The following is a 20,876-nucleotide window of genomic DNA, read 5'->3' as shown; positions in this document are numbered from 1 at the left end:
GAACCAAGTTTTCAGATTCCTATGTGCTGACCTATTTTGTCACTTTGTAATCAATGTTTCATCCCGTGCCCTTTGAACTGGGCACAGGAATGACATTTTAGGAAAAAATATTTTTGTATATGGCCAAATACAGCATTTTCTTTGAAGTATTTTGTATGTGTAAGTAATGTCTAATTCAAAGTATGTTAATAAAATTAACCCCAAACTTTTGAATTTCAACTTTCTACTGCATTAGCAGATGCAGAAGAGCTTACTGTATTAGCTCATCTTTATTATTCTATATGCATATATATGTATATATATAGTAGTGCCTAGATTGGGTAATTTTGCTAGGTGCTGTATGAACACAAACAAGGACAGATTCTGCCTTGTGGAACTGAAAATCTAATTTAAGACAAGACAAGACCAGATTATTGGTTCATTTAGTCCAGAATCCTAAATCTAATAGTGGCCTGGCATATACTTGATCCCTTAGAGGAAGGCAAACTCCAGTTATGCATTAGGCCAGTTGTGCAGTGCTTTTTTCAGGAGGCTCTTTTCCAGAGTCCACAGACAAACACCATATATCTTGAACCAGGAGGTTCAACGGCCTTTGTAAATTTCTGGTCTAGGTAGAACACCTGTGTTATCCCTCTTAGCATAAATATCAAATGCCTTTTAAATCTACCCCATTGCTCCTGCAGTAACTTCTCAGATTTTGTACCTATGCCACATTTTTAAAAAGTTTCCTTTATTCATTTTAAATCTTCTTGCCCTCCAGATTCATCAGTGTTCTCACACTGTGAGAGACAAAGTCATCTGATTATTTTTCACTAAACAATAGCTGATTTTGGCTCTTTTTTAACACAAGAAATGGGGGAGGGGGGGGGGGGCTGGGTGGAGTAGAGATTGAAAGGCCTCATTCTATGTTACAGTTGTAACAGAGTCCCCTGTCCAGGCTACAGCATGGTTAAAAATGGGTCCCCACAGGTAGGTGATTTTTGCCTAGTATCAGGGAAACAATTTAGTCCCATTAATTCTACAGATGCCACATTGCAACAAGATGTCCTTGACTTGGTTATAGCTGAACAGAACTGGGCAGAAACAATTGATCCAGGCAAATATGAGCTAATGACAGGAAATATTTCCCTATGTGCTATTTCATATATTACACTTTAATTCACTAATTTTTAAAGCATTTGGGGTACACTCCAATTATTTAAATGGGCCATCTTTCAAAACCGGGGACCATGTTGAGACAGCTGAACAACATGTATACAGTATTCATAAATATATATTTTGGCTGAGGTGTAAAATGAAAAATGAAAGTATCATCCACTGTTTTGTTTATTGGAAATTGGATTTCAGTTTAGAATCATTTCAAACTAAGCAGTAGCAGTAGTAATAATTAATAAGACTTCCTTGGTATGCTATAGGGCTGGGTGCATCCTGTTATACAAGCGTGAATGAGAATGCCAGCAACAGTGTTATACTTGAGAGATAATGTATACAGCAGGTGCAAACTTCATTGGCTATGCTCAGACCCAATGCAGGATTTGCAGTGCAGCAGTTTTGGGGTAGGTGATATTGCTCTTCTATTTTAAAGAAACCTTATTGAGGGCACAGGAACAAACCATCCCAATGTGCAGAAAGAATAGCAAATATGACAGGCAACCAGTTTGGCTTAATAAAGAAGTCTTTGGTGAGCTTAAACACAAAAAGGAAGCTCACAAGAAGTGGAAGCTTGGTCAGATGACCAGGGAGGAGTATAAAAATACTCCTTGAGCATGCAGGAGTGAAATCAGGAAGGCCAAAGTACAACTGGAGTTGCAGCTAACAAGGGACATCAAGGGTAACAAAAAGGGTTTCTATAGGTATGTTAGCAACAACAAAAAGGTCAGGGAAAGTGTGGCCCCCTTACAGAATGGGGGAGGCAACCTAGTGACAGAGGATGTGGAGAAAGCTGAGCTACTCAATGCTTTTTTTGCCTCTGTCTTCACAGACAAGGTCAGCTCCCAGACTGCTGCACTGGGCAGCACAGTATGGGGAGGAGGTGAGCAGCCCTCAGTGCTGAAAGAGCAGGTTCAGGACTATTTAGAAAAGCTGGACATGCACAAGTCCATGGGGCCAGATTCCATGCATCCAACGGTGCTGAGGGAGTTGGCTGATGTAATTGCAGAGCCATTGGCCATTATCTTTGAAAACTCGTGGTGATTGGGGGGAGGTCCCAGATGATTGGAAAAAGGCAAATATAGTGCCCATCTTCAAAAAAAGGAAGATGCTCCGGGGAACTACAGACCAGTCAGCATCACCTCAGTCCCTGGAAAAGTCATGGACCAGGTCCTCAAGGAATCAATTTTGAGGCACTTGGAAGAGAGGAAGGTGATCAGGAACAGTCAGCATGGATTCACCAAGGGCAAGTCATGCCTGACCAACCTGACTGCCCTCTATGATGAGATGACTGGCTCTGTGTATGTGGGGAAATCTTGACTTTAGGAAAGCTTTTGATATGGTCTCCCACAGTAGTCTTATCAGCAAGTTAAAGAAGTATGGGTTGAATGAATGGACTATAAGATGGATAGATCATCTGGCTCAATGGGTAGTAATCAATGGCTCAATGTCTAGTTGGCAGCCAGTAACAGAGTGCCCCAGGGGTCGGGGCTGGGGCTGGTTTAGTTCAACATCTTCATTAATGATCTGGAGGATGGAGTGGATTGCACCATCAGCAAGTTCATGGATGACACTAAGCTAGGGGGAGTGGTAGATACCCTGGAGGGTAGGGATAGGATACAGAGTGACCTAGACAAATTGGAGGATTGGGCCAAAAGAAATTTGATGAGGTTCATCAATGAAAAGTGCAAAGTCCTGCATTTAGGATGGAAGAAACCCATGCAGTGCTACAGACTGGGGACCAAGGCCATTTTAAGACCTTCGTAGGCCCTAGGCACACTTGCTTTCATAGGCTTCCCCCCCCCCCCAACCGAAATAACTAATAACTAATTTGATTTTAAGCTATTAATTTAAGCACATTAATTGCGAGGTTTTGTGGCCCCTAATTATGCCACTTTGAGCAAAATGTCAAATAAAAATTGTTCAAAATTGAAACCTTCATTTAATGCATTCCCTTTTGCTAATATTGTAACCATATTCCTTAAAAGCTTAGAAAATTTTAAATCTTGTCACAGAATTAAATTTACAATGGATATATGTAATAATATAATAGTAATTTGTACCTTAGATAAATATATTTAATTTAAGAAGATATGATTCTTGATTTTATTGTTTGCTTTTCAAATTTTTGGATAAATTTTATTTTAGTTCACAAAATTTTTCATAGGCCCTGAAAGTTTCATAGGCCCTAGACACTGTGCCTATTGTGCCTAATGGATAATACGGCCCTGCTGGGGACTGACTGGCTAGGCAGCAGTTATGTAAAAAAAGGACTTGGAGATTACAGTGGACACGAAGTTGGATATGAGTCAACAGTGTGCCCTTATTGCCAAGAAGGCTAACAGCATATTGGGCTGCATTAGTAGGAGCGTTGCCAGCAGAACGAGGGAAGTGATTATTGCCCTCTTCGGCACTGGTGAGGCCTCATTTGGAGTAGTGTGTCCAGTTTTGGGCCCCCTACTACAGAAAGGATGTGGACAAATTGGAGAGAGTCCAGCGGAGGGCAACAAAAATGATTAGGGGGTTGGAACACATGGCTTATGAGGAGAGGCTGAGGGAACTAGGCTGGTTTAGTCTGCAGAAGATAAGAATTAGAGGGGATTTGATAGAAGCCTTTAACTACCTGAAAGGGAGGTTCCAGGGAGGATGGAGCTAGACTGTTCTCAGTTGTGGCATATGACAGAACAAGGAGAAATGGTCTCAAGTTGCAGTGGGGGAGGTCTAGTTTGGATATTAGGGAAAACCTTTTCACTGGGAGGGTGGTGAAGCACTGAAATGGGTTACCTAGGGAGGTGGTGGAATCTCTATCCGTAGAGGTTTTTAAGGTGCGGTTTGACAGAACCCTGGCTGGGATAGTTTAGTTGGGGTTGGTCCTGCTTTGAACAGGGGGTTGGACTAGAAGACCTCCTGAGGTCCCTTCCAACCCTATGATTCTATTATTCTGTTTGTGATATCCTCAGACATTAAATCAAGATGTCCCTGCACATCTACTGTGGCTCTGCATATTATTTTTTATTTATTTGTATTACAACCATGCCACCTAGAGGACGCCTCCATGCCAAGGGTTTGTTTTAATGGGAGCTGCACGGATATTACAAAAGACAATCCCTGCCCCAAATATATTACATTCTGAGTTTAAGACAAGATGGAACACGTGGGGGAGCCAGTGGTGGGAGAGGTGAGGGAGGAGGATATGATAGTAATTTAAGTGTGTTTTGGCACCAGCTTCTTATATGCACAATTTATAGAGGTAGAGCATTTGTTTGTTCTATTAATGGAGACATGGTGTAGGCACCATGGTAGATGTGATTTTTAAGGAATTTCAAGAAGGGTATAGTAGTTTTATCAATTTTGGAGAGGCAGGCACTCTATGTATAAGGGGTGACATGGAAAAGAGCAGAAAAATACTTGTAGGAGAAATGGCTGAGAAGTGATGGTGTCTGACATGATGGAGTTGATGACAAGATAACAGCAAACAGGCACAGAAGGGCTACATTCTGAAGGGGAAAGCCTGTAGAACTCAGAAAGGGGTGATATGGTCAGACTGGGCAAGAAAGATAATCTTAGTAACAAAGTTTAGAATGAACCTGAAGGAGGCAAAGTTGTGATACTCATGGCCAGCAAGGAAAAGGTTGCTGTTGTCAAGATGTGAGACTATAGGGCCTAGATGAGAGATTTGGTGGTACAGACAGAAAGAAAAAACTGGAGCTTTGATATGTAGGAAGAAGCAGCAAAATTTGGACACAGCTTGGATGGGCAAGTTTAGAGAGAGAACCAGTGTCCTGGCTAAATTCCAGGCAGTTTAGGTAATTACATATTAATAGATAAGAATACAAATACCTTTTATTGGGAATATATGTTCTAGTTCAAAAAGGAATTAATTCAGTGCAGATAATTATCATGTCCTTAGCAGCTGTTACATCATACAGCAATCAGTAGCTTTCCACATGAGGAGACAGTGAAAGGGGAACGCAATCACTATATACCATATTTCTCCATATCTACTTCACAAGGGCAGTGAAGTTGTAAAGTTACTTGGGTAGATTGTTGTAAAGTGCTTCAAGCTCTTTGGATGAAAGGCAAACTACCATCCTCTGTGAAGAACTAATTAGGTGTTGGAGGAAAAGCTGCTCACATTTTAAGTAAAAATTAAACAGATGACTTTAGCCTCAGTAAAACTAAGTTTTCATCTGTCATTAATGCTCCTTTTTCATGCAAAAGTCATTGCAGATTTGAATTAAGAGAGAGCGCGCGCTGTAGTAACTGTTTAATCTATAGTGTAAATTAGTTCACTAACTGGAAGGGTCAAACATTATCAAGTTGGAAGCATCTGCCTTGATTTTTTTGGGAAGCTTTGACAGGAGTATATCACACCTGTACTCCACAATCAGCCCTGGCTTCCAGTGAATCTTTTGGTGCAGTCCTGGTGAGCTCAGATTGTCTCTCTCCCTGTATGACAGCACAGTAGCAGAGATCAGAAGAGGTATTCATGCTAAGGGCTTCATGGTTTAACGCTGAAGGACAGGAAAAAAGATGTTTTCAGTGAGGCATCCTCAACTGCGCCATTCGCTTTCCCTTGTCAGGTCTCCAAAGTGCGTATTTGTTGAGACATACATCACGCTGCAAGTCCCACTTGTCCCCTCAGACTTTTTTGGTAGGGTGAACCAGGAATGGTTTGATGGGTGGGGATAGTAGCACAAGAGAGTTACGGCTACAGAGAGATCTGGAAGCGGTAGGTGGGGTTCTGTTTATAGAACATTGGGCCTAATCGTTGATCTTTACACTGAATGTCAGCGAGGCAGAGCACTGGATGAGCGCCCTTTTGTAAGCTGAAATAGAATATAAATATCTGGTTTTCCCCCTTTGGTTTTTAATCAAAATTAGCTTTGGCAGTGTCTGTTCCTACATACCTTGGGCTGTGCAGCACAGGAAGATAATATTGCTTTTTGCCTCCTGGGAGCAGTTGAATGTAGCAATGATCAGTTCTGGACACAATGATGGGATTTCTGAATTATTCATAGCTTTTCTTTTCTTTTCTCGTAATAGAAGTCTGTCTAGACTCACAAAGAGCTGGTCGCAGCTGCTTTTTATTCATTTTTAACTGACAATTATCTATACATTATTTACAGAAAGTATTTACCCTTCTGATTGCATCCACCTGGAGCCGGTGTGTTATCTGTTTCTTCCATTCCCCTGTATGTTTCCACTGTCTCACTCCAACTTGCCAGATCCCCCTTCCTCCACTACTTGTTTACATCACTCTACTCCAAAATGCTCTGCTGCTCCTGCAAAGTGACTCTTATCAGAGTAGTGCATGGTGCTCTGAACACTGGTGGGCAAGGATCACACAACAGATTCTGTGTGGCGTACCATGGGAGAAGGGTGTCGTGACTGGGACTTGGGCACTCTGGTCTAGTGAGTAAGAGCAGGAGTCAGGCCTAGTAGTCAGAACAGGAGGAGGGCCTGGTGGTTAGAGCAAGAGTCAGAGGCAGTGGCAGGGTTCAGGGGGTTCAGAGCCAGAGTTGGGGGCAAGCTAGAAATCAAAGCCAAAGAACAGATCTGGAGTCTGAAGCAGGGAACAAGAGCAGGGATTGTTGTAGCAAGAGGCAGGTATTACCACCAGGTTGCACAGACAGCTTTCTGGAATTCCCTCCATGATTAAATAGTGTGCCAGGATCAATCAGTGGTCATGGGGGCTGTTGCTGATTGGGTCCTCTGTGTGGGATACTTCCTCTGGTGCTTTGTTGTCCCCCACCCCTAGCCTTTATAGTCCATGAATCATGGCTCTGCCATGGCTGTCAGGTGGTAGCATGTGCGCATTAGTCATCCAGAGCCCTGCAGACTTGTGTTCCAGGCCTCTGGAGCCTTACACACAGTGGGAAAAAAGCAAAGCAGCAGGATGGCAGAGAGTCTGTGCAGGGTGGGTTTGTGCACAGGCAGTTGGAGTGAGTGGGAAAGGTAGGAAATAAACAGCCCAGCGACAAAGAGCTAAGAAGGTGCAGAAAGGGAAGCTATAGCGTCGCATGAATTATCCAGTGTTCTCACAGGATACCTGACAGCAAAGACAGATTTACTCAGCTTTATTCAATGGTGTTTTTCTAGGGGGAGTGGGCTTTCCTAGTTTATGGCTTTATTATGAACAATTTGCAGTGAATGTTCAGTATGACATTTAAAATTTGAGCTACACTGCTTGGTTGGGGTGATTGGCCAGACACATCACATGGTATTGTTTCTGTACGCTGACTGGTTGAAAGTGCAAGTACTTGTAGCATGAATGGCTGCACATGCAAATTTAAGATATGGGTTTCATGAATGCTCCCACATTTGCTCAGATACTACAGTTGTGTATATGTGGGTGGGAGGGGGCATATAATTAGATAGGAGAGGTACCTGCAACTTTGACATTTGTTTTGTCACTTTCTTCCCATTGTCTTCCTGAAACTGCCTAAAAAATAGGAATACACTCTGAATTTTAGAGCAAAAATATCATGCTCCAGTTAAAATGGCATCTGAGAGGAGCATGTTACTGGGGCAAGCAATTTTGAGCCAGGCCTCTTACCTGGCTGCTTTCTATTGATTACTCCTGTTGTTCAACAGACTTCTTGGGGAAGTGGTATTCACGGCACTGTCTATGTTTAGCATGGAAAGCTTCTTTCAAACCAGACCTCCCAACAAACTAATATCCCCACACCTTAGGAAGTCTGGATCTAGTTCAAAACTTGCACAGCTAGCATCTGGGTCTACAAGAGGATGAGACGGTTACTCACCTGTGCAGTAACTGAGGTTTTTTGAGATGTGTGTCCCTGTGGGTGCTCCACTTCAAGTGTCTGGGGCGCCCTCGTGTACAGATCGGAGATTTTTGTCCTTAGTTCCCACTTGGGTTGCACATGCGCAGCCCAACTTGCGGCGCCATTGGTGCTCCAAGCCGCGTGCGCGCAACTCAAATCCTCCATTCCTTCTCCACCATGAAGCAATAACAGGTACGAACTCTGAAGTAGAGGGGAGGAGAGAGGGTAGTGGAGCACCCACAGGGACACACATCTCGAAGAACCTCAGTTACTGCACAGGTGAGTAACCTTCTCTTCTTCATCGAGTGGTGTCCTTGTGGGTGCTGCACTTCAGGTGAGTATGGAGCAGTATCCCTCATACGGCAGAGGGAACTTCTGAGTTGATATGGTCTATGGATGATAGAACATTTAGACCTACAGTTGCATCTGACCTGGAGGCTTGGGCAAGGGTGTAGTGTTTAGTAAACGTGTATGGAAGCCCATGTGGCCGCTCTGCATATGTCTGCTATTGGGACATTTTTAAGGAAGGGTGTGGATGCTACCATTCCTCTGGTGGAGTGTGCTCTAATCCCTTGAGGGGGTTGCACGTTTTTAAGGGTGTAACATAAGTGGATGCAATCTTTTATCTACTTAGAGAGTCTCTGTTTGGATGTGGTCCCCCCTTTAGAGCATTCCGCAATGGGCACAGAGTCTTGATGTCTGTCTGAAGGATTTCGTCCTGTCCAAGTAAAACGTTAATGCTCGTCTGACATCTAATATGTGTAACAAAGCACTTTGTGTGTTCTCATGTAGTTTCAGATGGAATGCAGGTAGGTGTATTTGTTGATTAATATGGAACGTTGAGTTGACCTTTGGCAGAAATTACGGATGGAGACGTAGTATGACTTGGTCTTTGTAAAAGACTGTATACGGCGGGTGTGCCATAAGTGCCCCGACTTCATCTACATGCCGTGCAGATGTTTTAGCCATGAGAAAAGCTACTTTCATGGATATGCATATGAGGGAGCATGTCGCTAATGGTTCAAAAAGATGTACAGTTAGAATGTGTAATAAATTCAGGTTCCATGGGGTAGTGGGCCTGAAAATTTCCGGGTATGTTTTGTATGTCGCCAAGGAAATGTTTGACTAGCGGGTGAGTAAAGATCGTCTTCTCTGCTATTTTCAGATGAAAGACAGCTATAGTGGCCAAGTGGACCTTGAGAGAGCTGAGTGACAGGCCTAAGTGTTTGAGACCAAGCATGTACTCCAGTACATGTGGGATTGAAGCCGATACAGGTAATATAGGTCTGTTTTTACACCAGTTATTGAATCTAGTCCATTTTTGGAGGTAAATTTTGTGAGTTGTTAATTTTCTGATGTTTAATAACACTCTTTTGACCTGTGTTGAACACACTAACTCTTCCCCTTGAAACCATGTAGGAGCCACACCGTGAGGTGGAGTTTGTCCAAGTGGGGATGCAGAGTCTGGCCATTGTCCTTGTGTAGTAGGTCCCTGCATGTTGGAAAGACTACAGGTGCGCATATCGACATCTGGAAAAGGTAAGGAAACCATACTTGTCTTGGCCATGCCGGAGCTATGAGGATTACAGTTGCTCTGTCCAAGCATATTTTGTATAGGACTTTAAGGATCACCAGTAGAGGGGGAAACACGTAAAATAGATCTCTGTTCAAACTGATTAGGAAGGCGTTGCCTTCCAATTCGGTACCCAAGCCCCCTCTGGAACAGAATCATGGGCATTTTTGGTTCTGTGGGGTTGCAAAAAGGTTGGTGGTTGGACTGCCCCACTTTCAGAAAATGTTGTACAGGACTGTGTCGTTTAGTTTCCATTTGTATTTTTGTGTGAATTTTCTGCTGAGGGTGTTGGCTGTTATATTCTGGCACCCAGGGAGGTCTTAGACTTAAATACTGATGCCATGATGGATACACCCTGTCCATAGCTTCATCGCCTCTGTGCATAGTGAGTGTGAACGGGCTTCCCCTTGGCGATTTATATAGTACATGCATGCGATGTTGTCCATCATGATTTTTATTGTTTTGTTCCTTACAAGAGGGAGAAAGTGTGAGCATGCGTTGCATACCGTCCAACGTTCTAACAAGTTTATGTGTAGGGACATTTTCAGTCGAGACCATCTGCCCTGTATAGTGTGGTGTGATAGATGTGCTCCCCATCTGATAAGGGATGGGTCCGTTGTGAGTGTAGTTGAGGGTGGTTCTTGGTGGAATGGGATTCTGGCCGTCATGTTGGAGGGGTGATTCCACCATATTAGGGAGTCCTTGACGTGATTTGGCATTGTCAACACTCTTGTAGACAGCGCATTTGCAGACGCATGTGCCTTACTACGTATGTTGTGGCCGCCATGGGGCCAAGGAGTTGAAGATGTGTGGGCTGTGAATGTTAAACTATTCCTTACAGAGAAAACTAGGTTCCTGATGGTATCAAACCTCTTTTCTGGGAGTGATGCCTTTGCTGATACTGAATCTAGGTGCACTCCTATGAAATCTAGCTGTTGTACTGGGTCCAATGTAGATTTTTGGTGGTTTATCATGAGTCCCAGTGCTTGGAATAAGGATGTTGTCCGCCGGGTGGCTGTCAACACTTCTGTTTGAGTGCTTACTTTTAATAGACAATCATCCAGGTATGGAAATATAATTATTGCCTCCCTGCAGAGGTAAGTGGTCACCACAGCTAGCATCTTTAAGAATACCCTTGGCGCTGTTGAAAGGCCAAAGGGGAGTACTTTGTACTATAGTATGTCACCCAGGACAAACCTGGGAAATCGTCTGTGAGCTAGGTGTATGGTCACGTGAAAATAGGTGTCTTGCAGATCGAGGACTGAAAACCAGCCCCCTTGTTCCAATGTTGGTATGATGGTCGATAGTGTGACCATTTTGAACCTTTGCACCCTCACGAACTTGTTGAGCCTTCTGAGGTCTAATATGGGTCTCCATCCACCATTTTTCTTCTGCGTTAAAAAGTACCAGGAATAAAAGCCCCTTCCTCTAAAGTGTTGCGGTACCTGTTCTACTAAACCAAGGGATACTAGACAGTCTACTTCTTGTTGAAAAAAATTGCTCATGGATGTGTTTCCTTCCTGGCTCCGTACTAGGTGCCGTGGAGTCTCTTGGTGCCGACATGTGCGGCGGTGCCGATGGACTGGTCGGTGCCGTTGCATGATGGGTTGTCTGCCTCGGTGTTGTAGCTGTGTCCAGTGCTGCCGTTGCCATCTGCGCCATCTGCGAATTGGTGCCAAAGGTATGGTTGGTGCCATTTCACTGATGATGTTGTTTTCGGTGCTGTGGCTGCTGCTGCTGGCAGAGGTTTTTGTCGGTGCCAGATCGGAGGAGGTCTTTGACATTTTGATTCTCGACTCCATGCCCTTACTATGACGCTCCTTTGGTGCCATAGAGGATGCGGGCATTGAAGGGGTCTGGGCGACCATTATTTTGGTTGGTTTCGGCCTCTTTTCTAGCAGGCTTCTCGATGGCATTGAAGCTCTCTTCCTACCCTGTCTGTCAGATGACGACGGTGAAGGCTCATGTCCTGGGTACGAGGCAGGTCTCAGGGAGTTTTCCATTAGTACTAACTTCAATCTGAGTTCTCTATCTTTTCTTACCCTTGCCTTGAAGTTCTTGCAGTGAGGACACTTCTGTGACACTGGCTGGATTAGTGGGGCTCTTGAGGTGTATTCAGGAGCTCTGATTACTCCCGTCTACACCAATCTCGCCTTGGGGGTGTCACGCTGGCTGGATGGGGGGCATTTATTAGATTATTTAACATCAATATGTCAAAATCATAGTAATTCATATGAGATATGCTTTGTCAGGTTAGAAAGGCTATAATGTGCTAAGTAAGATGATAATGTTTATGTTCATGTGTTATGTGTAATGGAAGTTATGGATATGTTTGTATCTATATTTCAATTTGTACTGTGTTTCTGGGCGACACCCCAGACAGGATGGCTGCAGCACAAGTGCCTGCTTAAGGAAACTCACAGGTACAATGGGCCAGGGGGAGAAGCCAGGGATATACCTGATGAGTCACCAGTCACTCATGTGACCCTGGACTCCATCTTATTCCTGTATATTTCCATAAGCAGCATGGCAAAGGCCAAAGGACATAAAAGGCAGCTGCACCACATCCATTTTGTCTTCTGTCTTCAGTCAGTCTTCAGCTACCTACCTCTGGATAAACTCACCTACAACTGAACTTAAGCTGTGAAACAAAGGACTGAGACCCACCCAGGTACTGGATGTACACTAGAGGGACTGTACAAGCCTGCAAACTCCACAATTCTACTAGAAACCTGATATATATGGACTTTCAAATCAATTGTGTGTGTCTGATTGCTTTAATTATTTAATACTTGTCTTATAGTTTGTTTCTTTCTTTTTATAATAAACCTTTAGTTTCAGTACTAAAGGATTAGCTGGCAGCGTGGTATTTTGGGTAAGATCCAAACTTATATTGATCTGATACTGTGGCTGACCCTTTGGGGTCAGGAGAAACCTTTTTGGTAAAGAGCATAGAGTTTTAAATAACTGGTCTCTTTAGTGGACCTAGTGGCTGATTGGGAGCCAGAGACTGAAATACAGTAAAGGGGGCTGTATATATTTTTATTTTGGCTTCTTGATAACCAGTGTGGGGAATCAGAAGCACTGTTTGTGGCTGGTTTGGAAGTCTGACTTCAGTGTCACCTACCAGTGCTGGAAGAATCCGCTCTCCTTTTGCAGCCTGCCCTGATCTTGGCATTTTCAGGTGGCTACCCTAGGCATGGATGGGTCACAACTTTTGCATAAGATGTCCCTCACCGAGGCATCGTATACATTGGGCATAGCCATCGGACGCCGGCATGGCATTCCTGCACAAGGGACATCTTTTAAAGCCCGGGAACCGGGCAACTAAAATCTACTCTAAAGGAGAGGGGAAAGGAGTTGAAGAAAAGAAAATATCAATATCTAAATATATTAGGTAAGTAAATACGGGAAGAAAGTAGTAACTGATTAACCAACTAAACTAACAAACACATTAATTACTAATTAAACTTTTCTGTCAGAATGAGTCAATTGAAGGGAACTGTTGCGACTCCATCTCGGACTGTAGGTAGTTGAGAAGGAACTGAGGGACTTGGGGCGCGGGCGCATGCAGCTCGAGGCACCAACGGCGACCCCAGCGGAAACTGCGGACAAAAATCTCCAATCCGATGTGAGGGCGCGCCAGGCACCTGAAATGGAGCACCCATGTGGACACCACTTGATGAAGAAACACCTTATCCATGTCTCCACCCCCTGAACGTTAGAAGTGTTTGGATCCAGATCTGAATTTTGTGGCTATGGCCCATCTCTGTACTGTTTAAATCCTATGCTCTGCATGTTGCTAGTGGGAGTCATGACACATAATGAAGCAGAATGCTAATACAATATCATTTTGTATAGTGTCTTTCCTACAAACTTTATCCTTGTTACATTGTCTGTTCTGGATTTATTTCCTCCCATATTTCAAAATAAACCTATTTCTGTAGCATACCAGTTGATGATGCAATAGAGACCCCATTGCATCATATGTGCAATACTCAGTTATTCATGCATTTGTAGAAACCCCACTACTGTATGTGTATTTCAGTTTCCTTAGAGAAACTGAAAGAATAGATGGAATGAACTTGTATCATGTACACCCATCAAGCTTCTGCAGGAATAAAGACAACAGGAGTATCTGTAAGTACTAAGAGCGGGATCCCCAGATCCATTAGCATTTAACAAGATATTTATTGATTGGTCCTGTGGCAGGAGGGCTGGATGGAGGCCACTGTTTGGGAAGGTATAGCACAAAAGACAGTGCACAAAAGCCAGTCGCGGGCACACAGAAACATAGGGCAAGCGTGAGAGCGGTATCATATGTGAGCCAGTGAGAGACACAGACTCAGCTGCGAGGACATGGGTTACCTAAGTGGCTGACCTGGCTTAGGTACCTAATTCCAGGAGAGGGCTTGCAGCTGAGGACCCCGAGTGGTGGGAGACCCCCTATCTTTGGCTTCTCAGCCAGACACACCAAGTCAGCTGTGTAGGTGCCTAAACCATTCTCCTCTCCGTTTCAGGTCTGGTTGGCTTAGGCAGCTCCCCAGTCAGTTTGCTGGCTTCTGAGGATCCCTTTCTTAGGTGCCTAACTCTCCCCATGCATTGTATGGGGTGCTTGGGCACTTAGCTCGAGGCTGAGGACTCCAGTAGGCAGCAGGCTGCTTAGTGGTTAGGTGCTGCAATGCTGAGTGGAGCGAGACGTAAGTACTTTTGAGGATCTAGGCCTTAATCATGAGACCACCAGCAGCTGAGAGTGCTACAAAGACAACAAAAGCAGCCTCCATGGGGCAAGTGCCTACTATTGTTCACTTGTGACTTCTACAGCTCATCAAGGAGTCACTTCCACAGGTTATAATGAAAATTATCCAGCCTGGTTGCCCAGAAAAATGGTGGCTCGCAATGTGGATCCGTCACTGCGGTAAAAACGGATGATATTCGCAGTTTCCACAGGATCATGGAAGACCTCCAGGGGTTTACAAGAAAAAAATGAATCAAATGCCTGCTTGTCTCTTTGTCTACATTTAGGTAAGGTTGTTAGAAACAAAAGCTTGCTGCTGACACTGTAACCAGAGATTTACGACCTGCATGGCTTGTGTTGTCCTGTGTGTATCTGACCAGACTGTTAGTGTGCAAGTCCTGCCACAGCTTAAGGATTTATTTTACTGGCACACTGCACAACCGCCAGGATGTTAAGAGCAGCTGTTGTCTGAGTGCAAGATATTCAGTAGCATAGAATCGCCTCCTATTCATCCTACCACTCCACTGGTATGTACTCTCAGGTTGTGTCTGTCTAGCTAAACAATGTACTTTTGTTGTTGTTGAGGATGATAAAGTAGTATTTGCTGTTGTCACAGAAAACTGACCCATGTTTCATTCATTTGGGATTCATTGTAAAGCACTTTAGTCTTTCCACCTCTTGGTTTTTTCAGGCTGTATTTCAATGATATTTAAAATATCATTCATATATATATTTCTTTAAATCTCCATTTCTATTGTCTGCACAGCAGCTGGTGAAAGCTACTGCTGTGCGGAAGATTATTTTTCTTCACTTTAACTGGCTAAGAGCGGCTAAAGAGCCTTTTTACTATCTCGGCTGCTGTTCTTGAAAGCAATGACCCCTCAGTCGCTGATTCAGCATTTGCCAGGAGTGATGCTTGCTTTGCAACAGTTCAGTTTCCTCTGCCCTGTGATGGGGGTGGATTTCTCCTGGAGAGGCTGGTGGACAAAACATCAGTTTTGTTTCTGTGAAACATGAGGAGGAAACTGACTATACAGTCCCTTCACCTCTCCCTAAAAGGTCTGTTTTCCCCCCAACCTTTGGCAGTTTTGGGTTGCAAATGAACATGGGCTTTAGAGACTGCAAAGCAGGAACACAGAAATCATTTGTTATTTCAAGCCACATTTATTGGCTCGGCTCTGCTGCACATCTCAGAAATAATATCACACCTTGTTTTAGCTACAAAGGAAAGCAAGGAAGCTGATTGATTGTTTCTGCAGCAAATATTACATGTGAATCCAAAGTGTTCTCTCAGACAGAGGGGCTGGTGGCCCACTGGACTCCCACTTTCAAAGGTTTAGTCACTCGACTGGAAAGCACCATTATTAGATGCAATAAGAATGATTCTCTTTGGAAAGGAATAATTTTTCATTTACAATTTTTCAGCAGCAGCAGCAGCACAATGGGGACCTTGAGCTCCAAGGCTTGGTACAAAAGAGATGCCCGGGTGGTGATGCTGGGACTGGATTTTGCTGGTAAATCCACCATCTTGTATAAATTGAAGAGCGACGAGCCTGTGGAGACTTCTCCGACAGTGGGCTTCAACGTGGAGTCTCTGGAAATCCCTGGTCGCATGTCCTTGACTCTCTGGGATGTGGGTGGCCAAGACAAGCTCCGTGCTAGCTGGAAGGACTATTTGGAAGACACAGATGCTCTCATTTTTGTGCTGGACAGTGCAGACAAAACCCGGCTGCCAGAGGCACTGGCTGAATTGGAGAAAGTTCTGAACAACATAAACATGACTGGAGTTCCCATCTTGTTTTTGGCTAACAAGCAGGAGCTGCCAGGGTCACTCTCTCTCTCAGAGCTGCAGGAGAAGCTGAATCCAGGCTGGTTCAGTGGCCGAAGCTGGGAACTGAGAGGATGCAGTGCTCATGCTGGAGAAGGGCTGAGGGAAGCCTTAATGGCCCTAGCAGGACTTCTTAAGAGCCAGGATAAGAATTCCTGTGAATGTGTCTGTGCACCACGGCAGTGATGAGGACATCTTTAATCTCTGACGTGACTGGCGGGGGGCAACTTGAGCATGAAACTGGAAAAAATCAGGTAATTTCTCCCACTAGTAATTCCTCAGCACTCTATTCATCTCAGAAAGACCCCCCTCTGCTCCTGGTATGGTCAACGGAACTCAACATTGCATGTGCAATATTCCAAAATATCCCATAGTTCTACTGCACCATTAAATCCCATCAGAAAAACCTCTTTAGCAAACTCGCATTTGTGAACAGCAATGTTCTTGACCCTACTCCAGTTTTTCCTAATCTGCTACACCAGTAAATTCTGCTGTCACTACAGGTATTATTTTGTTCATGTTAAATGTTTTACTCTATATGTTTTGGATGTGGTTTTTGACCTGCTGAAGAAGATATTGCAGGGTACCAGTATTTATTTTTATTGCACCAACCTCAAATGCACTCAGTACAGAGTAACAATCCTTGAGGGATATTTGACTCATTTGCACTTCTCTTACAACTTATATCGGATGTTTGTTGATATGAAACAGAGCAGAATGTAAAGAGAATGGCTGAAGAGAACAAATGTAAGTGCAAGAATTTAAACAACTAATTAGCAATTGGTTTTTGCAGTGTTCTTTGTGAAAATCATCCTAAGCCACTGAAGTGTGATCAGGATTAGGTCTTGTTATTTCTTTTTAGCATGTATGTATGGATTTGTGTATTTCATGTTTTGTATCATTTTTATATGTATTTAGACACGCTTTATTTTTATTGAAACGCGAATATAAATGATAAACATTTTTCTTTGGGTTAATTTAAAACCTGAGGAAATCACACATGAATAAGCACCGTCAGGAGTTTTAAATGTTCGGAACAGATGTATGTGCCCAAAAGCTCTAATCGGTCTCAAAATGCTGAAATCAATTAGACTGTGGACTAGCCTGACAAGGGAAGTGCTGGGAAACCCATCTATAGGGTGTTTTAAAATTAGACTAGATAAAATTCTAAAAATATACTGTAGAAAATGATCCTGCCCAGGCCGGGTGAAAGTCTAGAAGACCTTAACTTCCACCGTTTTCAAGCACTCAGCAGTTGTCAGGTAGTGCCAGGCACATTTCAGGATCAGGCCCCTGATTTTTAGTGCAAGTCTCTATTTGATTCCATTGACTCTGACAAGGAAGAGTGGTCTGTGAAGCCATTCCTGTAGGGAGGGCACATACAAAACACCAGGGAACCTTTTGCTAAACTTGAAAGTTTAAACCAAACCAAAACCACATTAAGATGGAAAAACCTTAGTAGGTTTGTTCATTTGTACTAGATTATTATGATATCAATAGAAAAAGGAAAAAAGAACCAAAAAACCCAAGAATATGAGACAGCTGGAGTCAGCTGAAGAGGAATTTACACAGGATGCAAAAACAAAAATATGCACTTTTCCTCTGATCGCCTCAATGCATTTTACAGGCATGAATGTATTCAGCCTCAGAACATTCCTGGGAAATAAGGCAGTATTATCTGCCTTTTTACAGAAAGCGAAAATGGGGTAAGGTTAAATAATGTGACAAGAAGCCCGTGATGGGGTAGGAATAGAATCAAGGCCTCCTGGCTCTCAGGGCTATGCTCTAGCCACATGATCATTTATGGGAAATTCCTCATGAAAGAAATCTTTCCTAATGAAACGTGCCAGAATTTTCAGTCACCCTAAACTATATAAGGAATAGCATGTGCTATGATGGGCAAGTAAATAAATGGCCCAGTTTTGATCTGGCATAAATGATTGTTGCTATCAGTAAGAATGCCATATACTAGACCTGCACTGAAATACAGAGTGAACCTATTTTCTAGGCAAGCACACGATCATTTGAAGGATACTCTCACATCTTAAAAACAGTTTGTAACTGCAGTTAATGTGAACAGATTGATTTTTTTTTCCACTGTTGGTTGTAAATGCAAGATTCCAATAAACCGAAAAGACCACTGAAAACTCAAATATGAACTGAATCATTTTAGCTGCCTCTTGTCACTGTGGCTTTTTCACAATCTCCTTGCCCAGTCATCTGAACACAATGTGTCAGACAAAGTGTTAGTTTTGAAAGGCCTTCCAAGGAACAAGTATTTAAGAAGAATTAAAAAACTATAATTCTTGCATCTGAGTTACTGCATGGTCTGATTGTCAGATTTCACAAGGTAAGTACCTGCTTTCCATTCACAATCAACAGCCATATACTTTCAGTTTAAAACACTCATTTTATTTTAGCATAAAACAAAAGTAATTTTCATTAGAGCACAGTAAGCTGGATCTGGACTGAACACTAAATGGCAGCTGCTTCCAGCAGACTCCTAGAAATTTATAATTTCAATACAGTGACCAAAATCTTAACAATTACATAGCTACATATACTGCAATTAGCACTTGGATGGGAAAGGAATTCCTCAGTACTGCAGGAGTTAGGTGCTGCTTTTTCAGAAGCTAGCCTTCTTCCTCTTGGGGACTGTGACAAAAAAATAGGAGCACAGACCTTCACAGGTAAAACTGAAACTCCATTGTTTAAAACAAACAATGAACCTCCTTTTTGTGCATGTGAAAGATGCTAGCTTGACAGCCTGAGCCTGAAATCATCTGTTTATCCATATACAAGGGCCCTTACTGGCAGGACACGTGCAGGCCTCCATACGCTGCCTTGCCAGTGTGCTACAACTACACACTTTCAGGCATCAATGCTAATGTGCAACACACAATGGGGCCTTGATCCCTACTGAAGTACTTTGGTGGTGGTTTTTATGAGTGTGACACTTGTACACTAGGACCTAGACTGAGATCACCAAGCTCAATTTATATAAGCCACCAAATAGCCATTGAACAGTAGTGACTTACTTTTCCAAGTACTGATGTGGGCTGCGTTTGAATCAATGTTTTAGCAGTGCAGTAAAAGGCTCTCTCTCATTATCAAGCCAAAATACCATTCTTAAGTCACCTGCTGGCATTTAGATATTGCAGCGCTCATTGTATGCAATGCACTATCATGCGGTAAGCTCAGACCTCTGCACTACTTAGACTCAGGATTGTGCATTATAGACTGACAGCAGTTCAAGAACAGAGTCACTCTCTTTTGAATGTTCTGGCTCGTTATGCACGTTAAACACAACTTTATAGAATTGCTTTTTTTTGTGACTTAAAAAAAAAAAGTTCCCATTATATGATTTTGAAGGTGCCAAATCTGCTCTTGCTGAAGTCAGTGGAAGCAGGACCAGGTTTTTTAATAAGGCACATTGATTAAATATGTAAAGTCACACGCAGGAGGCAGATTTCTTTTTCCCAGCAGGGGGACCCTTAAGCATCTTAAGCTGATTTATCAACATTCTTCTTACAGAAAAAACTCTCACTTTGCGCTAGGCAGTGACTCCTGTCTCAGAGGATGTCATGGGACTCACCACCACTCTCATTTTTCTGGGGCAGAGATATTTCTTGAGATTTATTCATAATGTTGACCTGATTTATGCCACTCATTGAATTTATCCACATTATATTGGTTCATAACAGGCCCAAGTAGCAACGTATACTTCGCTTTTTTCCTACGCGTTTTCCCTTGCAATGGAAAAGTGTATCAGATGTCAGAGCCTGCTTCTGCTGATTGTTTGATCATGCCCCTCCCCATGGCAACTGAATGCCTCATTATCAAAACTCCTACTGACTTCAAATGGAGCAGGATTGAGCCCTGTTGTAAACAATACTGTAATTGTCATCTCTAGGTGGGCACATTGGTTGCCATTTTAAGAGCTAGGTAATTTTATAGGCTAGTTACCCACTTTACCAAAGTTATTAAAGTATCACTACCATGAGACTTGTGGAGTTTGAAGTGCTTTTATTCCATTCAATATATTGAAAATATTTACCCTTCTGTTTTTCACAGGATTAATATATTTAGTGCATAAGGATTATACTAAAAATAGTTCCAGGACTTTAATGCTTTACAGTCAGTAAAAAATCTGCCTCTAAATGGATTTTAATCAAAATCAACTGATATTTCAGAAAAGATGACTGCAATTCTTTACTACCATTAACATCTTATCAAAATAATTAATACGAAGACCCCGATGGTATCTCCAATTAATCCATCCATTTAGTGTCCAGCACTATCTGCTGTTTCTATTGATCAAAACCCTAACCCACTCTGCCCCTACGTCAGGGTGATCCACTGCCCCGATTTCATGGGGACAGTGGCAGTGGATGCTGCTCAAGATATGCGGCATGGTTCCTGGGTTTTGTAGGACCAGTCATCTTGTGCACTACAAATACCTTCCACTGTACACTTAATAGTAGCCATTCTCAGCCATAAATAGGCAGGCTTTGTTTATACCAATGTCTTTGGGGAGTCCAGACGATTAGGATTAAGAGGTAAATGTGAAGCTCATAAAGCTCACCTACCAAGCTATACTTACGGCTAGGTATTTCAACGTCAGGGCATATGCTTAGTGCACAGAGAACTGAAGTGTCAGCTATGTAGTAGGGACATCAATGTCTCTCCCTAGTTTCTTGACTCTCAAATGAATGCTCTCACCATCCTGCCTCTCCGACTATCTCTACCTACTTCTTATCTATGCTCCTCCAGTCTTGGCCTCTGCTCTCTACCCTTCTT

The 20,876-nt window shown here is 43.0% G+C and overlaps 2 protein-coding genes across 2 annotated transcripts in view; one reads left to right on the top strand and one right to left on the bottom strand.

Annotated features, from left to right (window-relative positions):
- The window catches only part of EBPL (EBP like), a 58,368-nt gene that overhangs the window by 14,193 nt on the left and 23,299 nt on the right, over positions 1 to 20,876 (bottom strand). The gene's annotated exons all lie outside the window — the stretch shown is intronic.
- Positions 14,695 to 16,767, top strand: ARL11 (ADP ribosylation factor like GTPase 11). Its single transcript, XM_067562755.1, has 2 exons — positions 14,695 to 14,775; positions 15,677 to 16,767. Exon 2 carries the CDS (start codon positions 15,690 to 15,692, stop codon positions 16,260 to 16,262), a length of 573 nt encoding a protein of 190 aa, XP_067418856.1. The 5' UTR covers positions 14,695 to 14,775; positions 15,677 to 15,689; the 3' UTR covers positions 16,263 to 16,767.

The sequence above is a fragment of the Emydura macquarii genome, unplaced genomic scaffold, assembly GCF_026122565.2.
Source record: "Emydura macquarii macquarii isolate MOO-44397 ecotype Brisbane River unplaced genomic scaffold, CSIRO-AGI_Emac_v2 contig_2473, whole genome shotgun sequence".
Classification (NCBI taxonomy): domain Eukaryota; kingdom Metazoa; phylum Chordata; order Testudines; family Chelidae; genus Emydura; species Emydura macquarii.
This window is presented reverse-complemented; position numbering and strand designations above follow the sequence as displayed.